General features: G+C 40.4%; 2 protein-coding genes across 2 annotated transcripts; one reads left to right on the top strand and one right to left on the bottom strand.

Annotated features, from left to right (window-relative positions):
- Window positions 1-1,079: 1,079 nt before the first annotated feature.
- On the top strand, window positions 1,080-6,801 carry LOC108879231 (fucosyltransferase 7 (alpha (1,3) fucosyltransferase)). The gene is made up of 2 exons (XM_018670430.2): window positions 1,080-1,397; window positions 3,710-6,801. The coding sequence occupies exon 2, from the start codon at window positions 3,714-3,716 to the stop codon at window positions 4,770-4,772; it is 1,059 nt and encodes a 352-aa protein (XP_018525946.1). The 5' UTR covers window positions 1,080-1,397; window positions 3,710-3,713; the 3' UTR covers window positions 4,773-6,801.
- On the bottom strand, window positions 4,817-10,181 carry pou5f3 (POU domain, class 5, transcription factor 3). Its single transcript, XM_051072866.1, is given in 8 exon segments — window positions 4,817-7,776; window positions 7,864-8,028; window positions 8,289-8,419; window positions 8,829-8,918; window positions 8,921-8,940; window positions 9,074-9,151; window positions 9,153-9,852; window positions 10,140-10,181. Coding segments are annotated over 7 exon segments (1,425 nt in total). The 5' UTR covers window positions 9,833-9,852; window positions 10,140-10,181; the 3' UTR covers window positions 4,817-7,515.
- Window positions 10,182-14,043: the final 3,862 nt, after the last annotated feature.

Below are 14,043 nucleotides of genomic sequence, written 5' to 3' on the forward strand. Positions count from 1 at the left end.
AAAAAAAAGTTGAAAAATTCTGATGATTCATTATTTTTAACCCTTCTGTGGCTTTCTTATATTATATTTTATATTTTTTTATTTTTGTCACTCTTGTTTCTTGCTGCTGTAACATGTAAATTTCCCAAAAGTGGGATAAATAAAGTATACCTTATCTTATCTTATCTTGTTGTAAGCTAACAAGTAACTATGACTGCATGTTTCAGTCATATTGACACAGGTACGTTTGCTTACACAATTTAAAAAAAAAAAAAAAACAGGCCTAAACAGCAGTTAAATTTAGTGAGTAGAACAAATAGATACACATTAAAACTGGTGTAGGAAAAATAATGTTTGTGTTGCTGCCTATTTACTACAGGTTTAACGTGTCCTTCTTAACTTCATTGATTAAGTATGCTGGTACCCCTGTAACATATCAGTTTATCCCACTTTAACATTTAATTCCTGACATTTAATTCCCCCTTTCTCTTGTCTTTTTACATTGTTGTTTGATTTTGGTTTGCTTATTTGTTTTTCCTTTTCTTTTTTAAAAATGTTTCCTTTTTTTTTCCTTTCTTTCTTTCTTTCTTTTTTTTTTTACAACTTCTTGAGATGTGATGTAATAAAGAAAAATATGGTGATATGTGGTAGTGATAAGAGTTAAAGATGGATAATACATTTGAAAAAAATCATTATTAGTGATGATCACAATGGAATGGACAATAGAACAAAAACCTCATGAAGAGTCCTTTATGACCTCGAGTGTAACCCTTTGTCTTGAGAAATCGTTTGGGTTGTCACTTCCTGCTGCTGGTACTTCTGCTTGTTCATCTCTGAACAAGCAGTTCACGCACAAGAATATTCGAAATAAAATCAAACTCTTGTCTTTTTTCCACCTCTCCAGACAACAAACATAGCTTTTTGCTGCTCAAACTGGTTTGAAACGCAGAGTCTAAATATGTGCTTTTAGATCCGTTTTTGTGTAAAAATAAATCAAACTTAATAAAACATGTTTAGTGTCCACAATAATTTCACTAATGATGACTCACTGGTGGGTGATCATCCTTGTGTAACCATCATCTTTTTCAATATGTTCAGCACTTCCTCAGTGCACACATGCAGCAAACACCCGATAATTAATTACTTGTTTTTGCAGAGTGCTGCCAAAGAGATAAAGGAGACTAGAAGAAGGCAGACTTTACTAGAAGGCAGGAACTGATAGAGAGGGTGGGAGCAGGTAACACAGTGCAGAGTTCAAATCATATACAGCTCATTTACACGCAGAACCACACCTCAGCTTCCTTAAAAGGGGCGCATTTCTGGTTTTTAGACGCCTTAAGCTGAGCATCATGTTCATACCAACTGCAACCTTCAGTAGTGACTGAGGATGGAGCACAAACCACTCATCTTGTGATCAGGTTGGTAGAGGAAGCTTTGGGGTTTTGTCTTTCGTGTGTCTCTCTGGTCAAAGTAGTCTGATTTACAAAATGTGCTAATTTTGACTCTCTTTTGGATCTGTTCTGTTTGTGACAAGAACAAAATCTGTATGTCAGGGCTGAAACTTTACACTTTGTGCTGGCAGTGATTAAATACATTTAGGATTGAAAGTAGATTGGTATGACCTTTTCACCCTCTAACGTTCTCCAACTGTGGGTGAGGAAAACAGCACCACTGCCAACCTAAACCTTTCACCACATCCTGTTTAAAGTTTGTCGTTAAGTCTCTATTCACTTCACTTAAAAAATGCATGTTTCTCATAATATCAGGTCATATCTGGACACCCTCATTTTATTTCAATTATCCTTTTTAATCATATTCTAAAAAGGTGTCTGTACATATATGTCTCTGTATGTCAGTGTGTTCCCAAAACTACTTTTTCTTATTTTCCAATTTATGTTGTTACTTGTAAAGATTTTAGTTATGTTATCAGACAAGTCTGCTTTTATTCTCTCTATGTAACTTGAGCTGTGTTGCTTCTGTTTTTCTCAGTGCAGCTCTGTATTGGAACGTTGTAGTAACAGCCTTAGAGCACACATATTACATGAGACTTATTCATGTAAATATGGATAATAATGATGGGATCTTGCAATCTGATGGAGGATTTGTTAAACTTTACTGCCATATTATAATGTAAAGAGCAGAGCAAACCTAAATAAAAAAATTAGTGGACTGAAGCAATATTGGTGAATAAGTATTCAGGAAAAAGCAGCAACATAATTTATGTAGCATTTATAGGACAGAACCAAAACTGAAACATAATCAACAAAATGCTGGTTCTATTATTTTAGACAAAATCTGTAACCAATAAAAAATTTGAATTTTTGATTTTTAAATACATTTTCACAGCTACAATTAAAAGGCAGATATAGAGAGGGTTCATTTTATCTGTGACATCTATGACGTATTTACTGTAAATTTGGTGGCACTTTCCACTGGTTTTCAACAGTAAATATCAATTTTGCAGGGGTTTTTTTTCACATTGTGTTTTTCGCTTTCATGCATGCACTCTCAACACTGCTATCTCTTATGTGCCTCTCACATCCTTCCTGAGTTTATATTAGTTCCTTTTTTGTACCCAGTTCAGTAACAGGTCTTTTTCCTTGTGTTACATAAACTGAAACCCTTTAATTTTAGGTTTGTGATTTGTTTCACCATTATGTTTTCTGCTCATCTTTATGATTTCTAATTTCATGGTATACTTACCCAAGGGAAAACACATACAGCAGTTAGCCAATTAACTTTATAAGAAGGAAGAGAACGATCGCAACCACAAATTACTTTTTTCTGGATGATATTCAGTTTACTATTTCTCCTTTTAGACGCTATTGAATTTATTCAAAAACAAAAACAAAAAACAACTACTCAGTTAGCCTACAAATATCATGACATTTTTTGTGCCATAATCTGATAGTGAAATTTTAGTGTTTCCACAGTGATGTGAGAAATCACTCATTCAGTCATTTTGATGATGGATGTCAGTGGATGGGGCTGGCTGTGGCTACAGCAGCTGTGGCTCTTACCAGAGTTATCTCTCTAAATACTCCCCGCATGTGACAGCTAATATGAAAGGACTCGCCACCGCCCTCTCAAATCAAAGACCGTGACATTTCTGTGTTCGACCATAGGTCAAGAGAAACTTGTGTCAGCATGTACTTTCCTATACTGAAAAAAATGAAAAGTTGGCACATCTGATGGTGAGTCCTTGCTGCAATGCTATGATGACTGATGCATAAGAGTTTCACTTATTTCAAGAAAGTTCTTGACTAAGATCAAGAAGAGCAGTGACTTTTGATTTTCTAAGAAAATGTATATCACCACTTAGTGTCTATGAATTGCATCTAAAAATAAATTAGCTCTGTATTTTGACTGATTTACTTCAAAGTGCTTCCTTCTTCAGTGTCTACATAAACACTAGAACAAAACCTGCATGCCTTGTACAAAAAGGTCTTTTCGTCAGTCGTTAACTCTGATGATTTGGTTATCAGTGTTTACTTCACACTGTCACACCCAGAGAATCTCCCCTTGAAATAGTGTCTTTTCCTGTTGTCATGTCAGAACAAGGCCATGCTCATCAGCTGTGTCCTGTGGTTAAAAACTGCATAGATTTTAAATGATATGAAAACTTGATGGAGCTCAAAATAAAATGAAATATCATTCCTGAGTGAGTAGGGCTACTTTAATGCCTTTTTACTCCTTCATAATCCTGCTTCTTAATTCCCTTTTGTGACAGGGTGATGCTAACACTAAAAAGACCGAGTAAGGGCACCCTCCTCTTCTTTCTCTGTGTATTACCACTGTGTCTACTCAATGGAGGGCTGACAGGATTCCAGAGAGCCGGAAATGCCACCACCTGCTTTAACTGCAGCAGCAGCAGAGATGTGACCATCCTGCTGTGGTACTGGCCATTCGGCAAGTCATTCAGCCTGGAGGGTGATGTGTGCTGGGACCGTTACCGTATCCCTCGCTGTAGATTGGTGGACCAGCGCTCCCTGTTTTCTTCAGCTGATGTGGTGGTCTTCCACAACAGAGAGCTGGTACAGGGCCGCCAGAAGCTGCCCTTAGACCTTCCACGGCTGCAGGGTCAGAGGTGGGCATGGATGTCTCTTGAGGCCCCTGTTTACAACGGAAACTTGCGGCAGTATGCAAATATCTTCAACATGACCATAACCTACAGGAGGGATTCTGATATCACTGTACCCTATGGTGAGCTGCTACCACAGGAGACTGGAGAACATCTGGTGGAAGACATCCCCCTGAATAAGAGCTCTCTGGTTTGTTGGGTGGTCAGCAACTACAGGAGACAACACAAGAGAAGCAAAGTGTACCATGAGCTCAATGCTGCAGTTCCAGTGAAGGTTTATGGGCGCTGGACACGGGCATACCTCCCCTCTAGTGCCCTCTTACCTACAATTTCTCACTGCTACTTCTATTTGGCTTTTGAAAACACAATCACCAAAGATTATATTACAGAGAAGCTGTGGAGGAATGCTTACCAAGGTGGAGCAGTGCCTGTTGTCATGGGACCGCCACTGAGCAATTATGAAGCTGTGGCCCCTCCAAATTCTTTCATCCATGTTGATGAGTTTGCATCTGTAAAAGATTTAGGAAAGCATCTACAACAGCTGGCAGAGGACAAGAAACGGTACAGTGATTATTTTACCTGGAAACAACACTGGAAAGTGAAACTGTACACGGACTGGAGAGAGAGACTGTGTAAGATCTGCTTACAGTACAACAGTTTACCTCAGCATAAAGTTTACTCTGACCTAGAGGCCTGGGTAAATGGCACTTAAGCTTGCATAGTTGTGGTGAATTTTGAATTTTATGTGTGTGTATATATATATATATATATATATATATATATATATATATATATATATCATTCTATGATTGGTAATGCATTTCTGTAAAATGAATACAAATAGTAATAATCAGAAAAATTTTTACTGGAAAAATATAATGAATCACATCCCTGAGAATCTGATCCAACATTTAGAAATTTTGTCTAGAACATGTCCACCTGTGGTAAAAAAAAAAAAATTGAATAGACTGGAGACACCTGTGTGTACAAGTTAAAACCATCTCTAAAGCTTTGACTGTTCCCAGGAGCACATCAGATGCTTAATACCATCCCTATGGTGAAGAAGGTGATGGCAGGATCAAGCTGTTGGAGTGTGGCAGGGACATGGGTCAGAATTGAGGGAAGAATGAATGCAGCCAAATACATACAAGTGTGCAAAAAGTGAACTGGTCTGAATACTTTCTGAAGCCACTGTGTCTGCACATAACCAACACAACTAGCATGCTTTAACTACTTCATATTAAGAACATTGACCAAGTGATGTAAATCTCTAGCACTTTATACCAAGCACCTGACCTCTCTGTGGTTAGTCAAACATTACAAGAAATACAAGAAATACACATATTTACATTCTTGCTGCGTGATATGTAGTATGACAGCAGCCAACTGATTTAGCTTTCCACAGAGTGCTTCCCAAAATGTTGAACTGTTCCTTTAAATTTCACTGGTATGGACACAGGCCCACTCTGTACATCCAGGCTTGAACACATGTACTGTAAAGACAAATGGCAATTGAAAAGCCTATATTTGATGTTTTTACCTGCATTCTGTCTTTTAAAATGTTAGACATTTCATGTTTGGTCAGTTATACCTTTTCTGTTTATTTCATGACTTTCACCCCTTCATAATAAAAATTATTAAACTCAGAAATAGTATGTCTCATTTCACACACCTCAATGTCTTTAAAACTAAAAAACAGGATGTATGTTCCATTTACTGTGCGTAATGATTCAGTTTTCTGACATGACTCATTTAGATCAAAGAAACTATCATTTCAGTTCCTCAGTCTTGGTTGCTGTAGAATTTAATCAAAAGTGGTTGTAAATCGACATTGTCCTGGTGGAGTACTACAGAGGCACAACAAAGAAGAATTTACCTTTGGTGAAACATGCAAAATTTACTGGGGAAAGGACAATTACAGTAGTTTGCATATACAAAAGTTTCAAAAGAAAAAGGGTCAGTTTTACTTTATGCAGAGATAACATTTAGGGTTAAGGTGTTTTGAATGAATACATCTAAGTGTGGCTAACATTTCAATAAATTAGAATTCATTTACAATCTGTTGAGAAAATGTGTTAGATTAAAAACTAATGGCTAGAGTTGAAATCATGACTGCACTCTTTAAGAAAATATGCAAGTCACTAATGTTATAAGGGAAGATCAGCTTACCATTAATACTGAGGCAACTCTAGTACAACCAAACATTATTCCAATGTTTATGCTTGATCTTGCTAATAATTTCATGGTCACTTAGAGACATGTGATGTATCGCAAAGGAAAATAAGTGACATTTAACATCTTCATTTCTATGATTATGGTCATCGGAGTAAAAGGTAACTTCTTAAAATACAACTCCAGTGAGCATTCAAGACTTGACTTAGTATTGTTATTCAACATTAACATAAAAACCCTTCACAATAAGATCAAAATGAGGTATTTGAAAACAGTTTGTAAACTTGACAATGGTTGATCAAGTCAGGTCAGACATTTATCCCATTGCCATTCACCTGAGACATTAAGAGTAAATAAAAATATTGACAATGTGCAAATGGCAGACTTGGCAGCTAAGCCAATGAGTACAAAACATCTGTCACACTCCCGGAAAATATTCCTTTGAATCTCACCATCTCATGTTGCTGCTAAAAATATTTGCTCAGGAAGTCAATGACAGTCATCAACTGCAGGACAAAAATTTGGGTTTAGTATACAAACAGGACATTAAAAAAAAAAAAAGAAGATAATATTCAACATTACAAAAGCAAATTTGTGCAAAATCAATGGAAAAATTCACCTCACTCAGAATTTACATTTTCCATTTCAATGACAGTTTAGACAAATACTGCAGCTGCTCTTTTCAGAAGTATTGCACAAATATTGACCCAACTGTCGAAGATGAATTCTGTTTAAAGGCATTCTGATACCCTTGATAACCAAGATTGTTCCTCAACGGCACCACAGTAAACCTACCCAAGATCTAGCATAAACTGAAGGAATACCCTGGTTTTTTTTTTTAACCCTGCTCATATTTACACCATCACCAGCTGGACTGTAGCACTAAATCTTACTTCACTCTAAACCTGCAATGGTTGAGGCCTCTGGAATAAGTTATGAATAATCCAATACAAAACATAAAGGCACATTTACCATTTAGATCAAATTTTCCAAGACAAAGCAGTTGTAGATGTTGGAGTTTCAGGTTGTGGTTAGAGGATGTGGCCCATGGCTATTTGTTTAGTTTCAGCATTAGAATAGGAACAAGAAGCTACTATGATCCATCTCATTGCCACAGTCAACAGAAGAGCTTCCTGCCTTGAATTGTTTCTGTCACCTGAGCCACCAAATCATCAGCCAATCAGGCAATTGGATTCAGATGCTTGTTTCCAGCTTGAGTTGGACTTGCACAGATAGGCATTTGGAGGTGATCTATGGATTTGGTCTGGACTACTTGAACACATTTATCCAGTCAGGTGACCAACAAGTCCAGGGTGAAGGGTTTGTTTCAGGACGTCGGGCCGATGAAGTGGAGGCATGTACAGTGTGGGAGGGGGGGCTCCAGGGTAGCTGGAAGCAGGGTAGCTCTGACTGGGAATGGGGGAAGGGGCCATGTTCAGTGGGGAGGGACTCTGCTCGTAATACTGGCCATCGCACTCCTCATCCAGGGGCAGAGCGAGACGTTTTCCTTTCTGTCTTCGGTTGCAGAACCAAACACGGACCACCTGTTAAGAACCGCATTTGTCATTTAAAAAGGAGAACAACTAGACACACACTCTTTAAAAGGCAAACTGCTTCGCTTTTATACTTACGTCTCTCTCCAGGCCCAGGTCATCTGAGATGTGTGTGATCTCCTGGGTATTAGGTTTGGGACACTTGATAAAGTATGACTCCAGAGCAGAGCGCACTGCTCCCTCCAGACTGGTCCTCCTCTTCCTCTTTCTGGTGTCAACAAATACTCGCTCAATCTTGTACATCTGGGGAATCAGAAATGCTTATTGTTTATGGAGGAAATAAGTCAGTATGGAGGTTTAAGATCAAATAAGATTTCCTGTGATTACTAAAAAGTTGAATTATGGCCACTAGGGGGCATACTACACTTCAAAGAACAGAGAGATGGTTTGGTTTAGCTCTGCAGGAAGTTAGCTCAGCCTGAAAGACCAACTGATCCCATGGGTCTTGGTGATCATCTGTTGTCTTGTTAACTAGTTGCCAGATGTCAGAGTTTCAGACTTACGTCCTGGGGATTGTCTGAGGTCTCTGCTTCATTCAGCCATCTCTGAAGAAGGGGTTTCAGCTTGCACATGTTCTTAAAGCTGAGCTGCAGAGCCTCAAAGCGACAAATAGTCGTCTGGCTGAACATTTTACCTACATGCAGACAAAAAACATCAGATATGTCATGCAATAAACTCAGAATTGTTAACTTAAAACTATAATGTGAGATTCATTGGCACTGGAGTCAAAGTCTGTTGGATAACTTGATTTAACAAAATTTCAGTCAGTGGAGTGACAGTTTGTGAGACATTGATCACTTGCCAAACTAGTGATCCCATACCTGGGTACCAGATCGGTGGCCACCTTTCTAGTAATGTGACCATCCTAACTAAAAGCTGAACTGCACATCAAACTATAAATCCACATGGATCTCCATACAGTTTTTAGAGTAGCTCCCAGGTAACATAGCCACACAGATTGGCACGGTGACTATGGACTTTGAGAAAACTTTGTGAGAAGTGAGTATGATATGGTTAAGAATCTATGTGGGAAGAAAACTTACCATAAAGGTTTCCCAGGGCAAGGCCAACATCAGCTTGGGTGAAACCCAAAGTAATGCGTTTGTGTTTCAGTTCTTTAGCAAACTGTTCCAGTTCCTCAGTGGAAAGGTTCTCCTTTGTGAGAAAATATTTGAGATGGAGAACTTGAGCACATTTGTAGAGGGTGTGTGACTTATACACTGTGGACATACTTCCTAAAAACTTAAGGAAACAATTAAGTTGAAGACATATGAATGACCGTTCTCACCTCCTCCGAGTCGCTGCATCCACCACTGGAGGACCCGCTGCTCCGCGTGGAGGAGGCCGGGTTCTGCGTTTGGGGTCCGGGGGCCGACTGGGTTGTGTTGACGCTGAAAAACGCGTTTGCTGGAAGCCCGTTGCTGGGGGGTGAGGGGGACATAGATGGCGAGGATGCAGAGGATGTTGAGGGGTTTTGATTATTGCTACCGGGCGGGGTGATGTGAGCGATCCCAGGCCAGAAGGACGGGTTCCAGGCCGCAGGGTAGAAGACTCCATGGGGCATGGCGGCGGAGGTTGGCGGTGTCGGGTATTGTTGACCCTTTATCTCCGTTGAGTAGTCATCGCCAGTGTCTTTCTCGGTCTTTATTTCGGGCAGTTTAATTTGCTCCCGGGTCTCCGCTATTGGGGGACTCAGGTTTGTAGGCTGGGTAGCTGCTGTTACGCCGGGTACCTGGCCGGTATACTCGGGCGCAGCGAATGGATACCAGTGCTTGGGCTGCCCAAACTCTCCAGCCTGCAGGTCCGATCCCCGGTAGTCACTGGAAACGGGTGGGAAAGGGAAAAAAGTCTGCGCAGAGGCGGCTGTGATGCCACTGTAAGCGGTTTTGTTGTAGAGGAGGCTCGAGTCTGGCAGGACGCTGTGAGGAAGATGGAATGACGCAGCGCTGCCCAAACCATCTTGACCCAAAAGCTGGGTGCAAGCGTTGGTCCGGCTGAAGTCGTACGGCCTGCTTTGGCACTCCGGACTCTGAGATCTTTCAGACATCTTCCAAACGGCGTGAGAACCTATTAACAAGTAAGCGTCCGAAATTTAAAGTTTGAAAAAAACTTAACAGCGACTGATTTTAAACCTGCTCATCCGTTTCAAGTTTACGCACAAACCAAAGAGGGATAGGAGACGATGCTGTCCAAAAATAAACCAGCGTCTATCCGAGTAAAGTCCGTTTTGGGTGAATTTGTGCAAAAATGTACCAAGGCCTGTGCAATTGCCGTTTTGGTGCAACATAACCACCAATGCGCCTACGGCCTACTCCATGAACTCTTATCTTTAACGCCACCTCCACTCACCTCACCTTCAAGCTCAAATGCTCTTCTCCTGCCAAGGCTCCACAGGTTTTCCTAATCACAGCTGCGGGTGTTGGAGAGCGCCCTATCTCTTCACCCATTGGCTGGAGCGGACAATTACGCACAGCTGATGGTGAGTTTGTGAATGACCTTGATTCTCCCCAAAGTAGTGGGCGTGTTTTCACATAAACTTTGAGCCATTTCTGCTGCAGATCAACTCTGTTTTCTACTTTTAAAGTGGAATTAAAACTTTTTAAAAACATTTCCCAGGAAAACATTAATAATTCAACTGTTTCAAGTCAAAAGTAAAAAGCATATTTACAATGCTAAATAGGCACGAGTCACTGGTGCTGTAAATACATACTGTAACACTATAACTTGCTCACCTCATACATGAATTATAATGCTGGGTTTGTTTAAATTATTCCTCTTTAAGGAGATGGCTTTCATATGAAAATTCCTGTCACTGGATTCATTTTACTCACTAACATTTAAAATAAATAAAATAAAGTGACCCTGGATGGGGATGAGGATTAGGTAACCACATACTGCATAAGACAGGAAGGATTTTTTTTATGTTCACTTGCAATAACCTTTGTATAAAGCACGAGGGGAGAATTTACACCCATGAAAGATGGTAGCAGATAAAGACGTGTTGCTCTTGTGAATGCTTGCTTGTGGTTAAGTCGGTAAAATTCGAGCATGATGAATAATCCTTAGTTAGTTGTTTTAGTGTGAGGTTATTTTTTTTAATATTTATTTGTATTTATATTCCATATAATGATAAATCTAGTCTGTTAGGTCTGTTATATCTCTGTATTTGAATCAGGAAGTATCTTACATCAGATATAGAAGTTTTTATTGTGCTTTCAAATTAACAACTTTGAAGTATTAATTCTGCTTATTCATGATGAATATTTGTACGGTGTAGATTCAAGGTTCCACTGCAACCTGCCGGTGTCAGGAAGTGTTTACATTGGAAGTGGACACTGATTTGTTATTTTTGTATTTTTTATTTTTGCATGTCTTGCCATAGCTACAACAAATGAGAAAAAACAGACAGTTAAATCATAAAACCTCCAACAGCATTCAGGTGAACTTCTCCCATTCACCCTTGATCGGTTGACCATTCAAAAGCCTGGATGGGTCGAAGCACCGGTACAGATGCGCTCCCCCAGCGAGAGTCGTTGGCCGCAGATTGTGGCAGGAAGACGCACTGCGGGGAGGGAGAAGGGGGTGCCATTGTACGACCTGGCCCCGGGGCACCCCGTGGATTTCAGATCCCGAGTTGCGATGGTCGACCATTAGCTCCTTTTCAGATTGGAACAATAAGTCTCAACCCTTTGATTCCGCCCCACACCCACCCTCTCCTGTCCTCTGAAACAAACACCAGACAAGCAGTTTCACTCAGGTCTGCAGGTCCGGGGTAGCCTTGGCATCCAGTCTGAAATGCCCTAAAGGTCCAATACAGGTCTGAGGACCATGGTGATGTCTGCAGGTGCAATAATCAAGTTGTGTAGGATTATCTCTTGCAGGGGTGGTATCCAGCTTGAGAGGAGGGAGCATGTAATCCATTCTTTTTGTGGCTTGTGGAGCAAAGTTTCTCTGTTTTGTGCCTCTTGGCCCTCTTAACCTAACCCATTGAAGATGTCTGACAGAAATGCATAAATCTGTTACACCTCAACCTTGTCTCCTGGTCTCCTTGAGGGTCTATGGTCCCAGATTAAGAACTGCCATCAGACAGAAGTTTTTCTTCTGAGCCTCAAAAACTATCTCATGAAACACTATTATCAGCAGATCGGCACTCTCTGCCCTCACAGATACAAAGCTGTGTAGGTACAAGGCCAGGGAACCTTAGGGAGACCACAAGAGCCTGGTCAATAGCTTAAAAGACATCAAACCCCAACTATACAAGCATTGTCCTGGGCCATGGACTTGGGAGTATAATTGTCATGCAAAAGACAGTCAGCAAGAGAGATGGTAGACTTTAGGCAGGGCTTCAGAGAGAAAGGGACAGCAGAGCACAGCACTCTCAGGGTGTCCAAAGGAGAGAGGGAAGGAGGGAGGGGGGCCAGTGTTGAATAGCTTGGTACAGTGAGGAGGAGATGTGTGAGGGGAGTATCCAGGGATTTAGTTGAACCCCCCCCAGATGTCTCAGATCTTGTCTTTAGTTCTTTTTAAGTGGCCTCTTCAAGACACCTCAGAGATCTGCTTGCTACTCCGAGTCAAACAGAGAAAGGGAGAAAGTTTGAGATAAAATAGAGCCTGCAGAAAACTACTTCCAACTCACACAATGTGACCTAAACAAACCTGAAAGTATCAGGTTTTAGTTGCGCATCCCGTCCATTGCTCAATAAAGTCATTATTCTAAGATGATTTTTTTTCTTCTCATTCTTCCTCTAGCCACCATTATAGGCTGTGCCCATCGAATGGTGAGCAGTAATGGGAGTATATGTGATATACATTATGTATAGGTGTTGTTATCTTAATTATGCACAGTGAATTCCCCTTGTCATGTGACTAACGGTTGGTCCTGCTGTTAAAAGAAAAAAACCTGAGCTTCTTTTTTGTCTTGACATATACAATCACCTTACCTTTGAGGATGTATGGGTTTGCCCATGTCTATACAGAAATACTTGTGAAAATGACACATTGGTTTAACTGCACTTGTCACCTTGCGATGACACAGTGTTAGTTTCAGTCAGTTTCATTTAGCGGTTCATGCGGTTTCAGAAAAAGCACTTCTGAGAAGTTCTATTTATTAAAATTGTGCAAATTTGCTGACTTCTTTGTAAGATTCAGAGATAATGTTGTTACAGTCTGGCCCAGCCCTCCCCTAGAATACAACTAAAATGTCTTATTGTGTAAATGTTATTTTTTTCAAAGAAAAAACATGAAAAATGAACTTCAAACCTCATGGTCACAAATCTCAGTCTAGTTACTGGTTGATAAAGTAATGACACTGGAATCTAAATACCACCCCTCCTGTTGAGCAGCACAATCGTCTCCCACAAACAAGTCTGATGGCTTTCTGATTTTCTTCCTAACGGCCCTGCCTTTGACACCCACCTCCACAGACCCTCCACCCACCCAGGTTTTCATCCGAGGGCCAATGGCTGCTTTCCTTCCACTGTGCTCTGGCACAAAGGGTTTTAATGGCCCTTGGCATGTAGCTCAATGGGGACAGGAGACTGGCCTAACCCCCCTCCCCAGCACACACAGACATATAATCACATATACAAAACCAGTACAGAGGTACATGCAGGCTTGCTCTCTGCCCCTACCCCCAACACACACACATACTTTCTGGGTGTAGTCATTTGTGTCCTGAAGTTAAACAAGGTTAAACAGGATCACCAAAAACCACACAGAAAGTCAGCAGCAGCATCAAGCACCAAATGTGTCACACTGCAAGATGATAGGGGTATATATGATGGCAGAGAGGAAATGCTCATAGTGCTGCAGTTTGCAAGACTAAATCAAAATTAAGGGCATCTTAGGTTCCCTTATATAGTCAAAACATCTGCTTTCTTTCATATCAGGCATTAGATAGTGGAACCAGTGTTTGTATCTCTGGTTGAAAGTGTTGCATGAATCTTTCACCTCTTTGCGAATATGATGAAAACTTCTCTTTACATTTCCCTCAGTTCCCTTTTTACAGTTGCACCATTTGAAAGACATTTACCCAAAATTCAGCCTGACATTTGACATCCTTGGAGATTTTGATATCTTCACTAGAAATCAACTGTAATGTAAAATATAACATAATAATATATGCACATCTGACAACTCTCTTGTGCTTTTCTGATAGATCTCTGTTTGATTGTTAAATCATACTGTGCAAAGTCCCTGGGTCGAATCTGGTCAATGACCTTTACTGCATCTCTGTCCCTTACTTCCTGTCATATCTCC

The sequence above is a fragment of the Lates calcarifer genome, linkage group LG9 (genome assembly GCF_001640805.2).
Source record: "Lates calcarifer isolate ASB-BC8 linkage group LG9, TLL_Latcal_v3, whole genome shotgun sequence".
Lineage (NCBI taxonomy): Eukaryota > Metazoa > Chordata > Actinopteri > Centropomidae > Lates > Lates calcarifer.

Bases quoted from the DNA above. Each gene is read 5' to 3' on its own strand.
- LOC108879231 (XM_018670430.2), top strand. From the start codon at position 3,714: ATGCTAACACTAAAAAGACCGAGTAAGGGCACCCTCCTCTTCTTTCTC.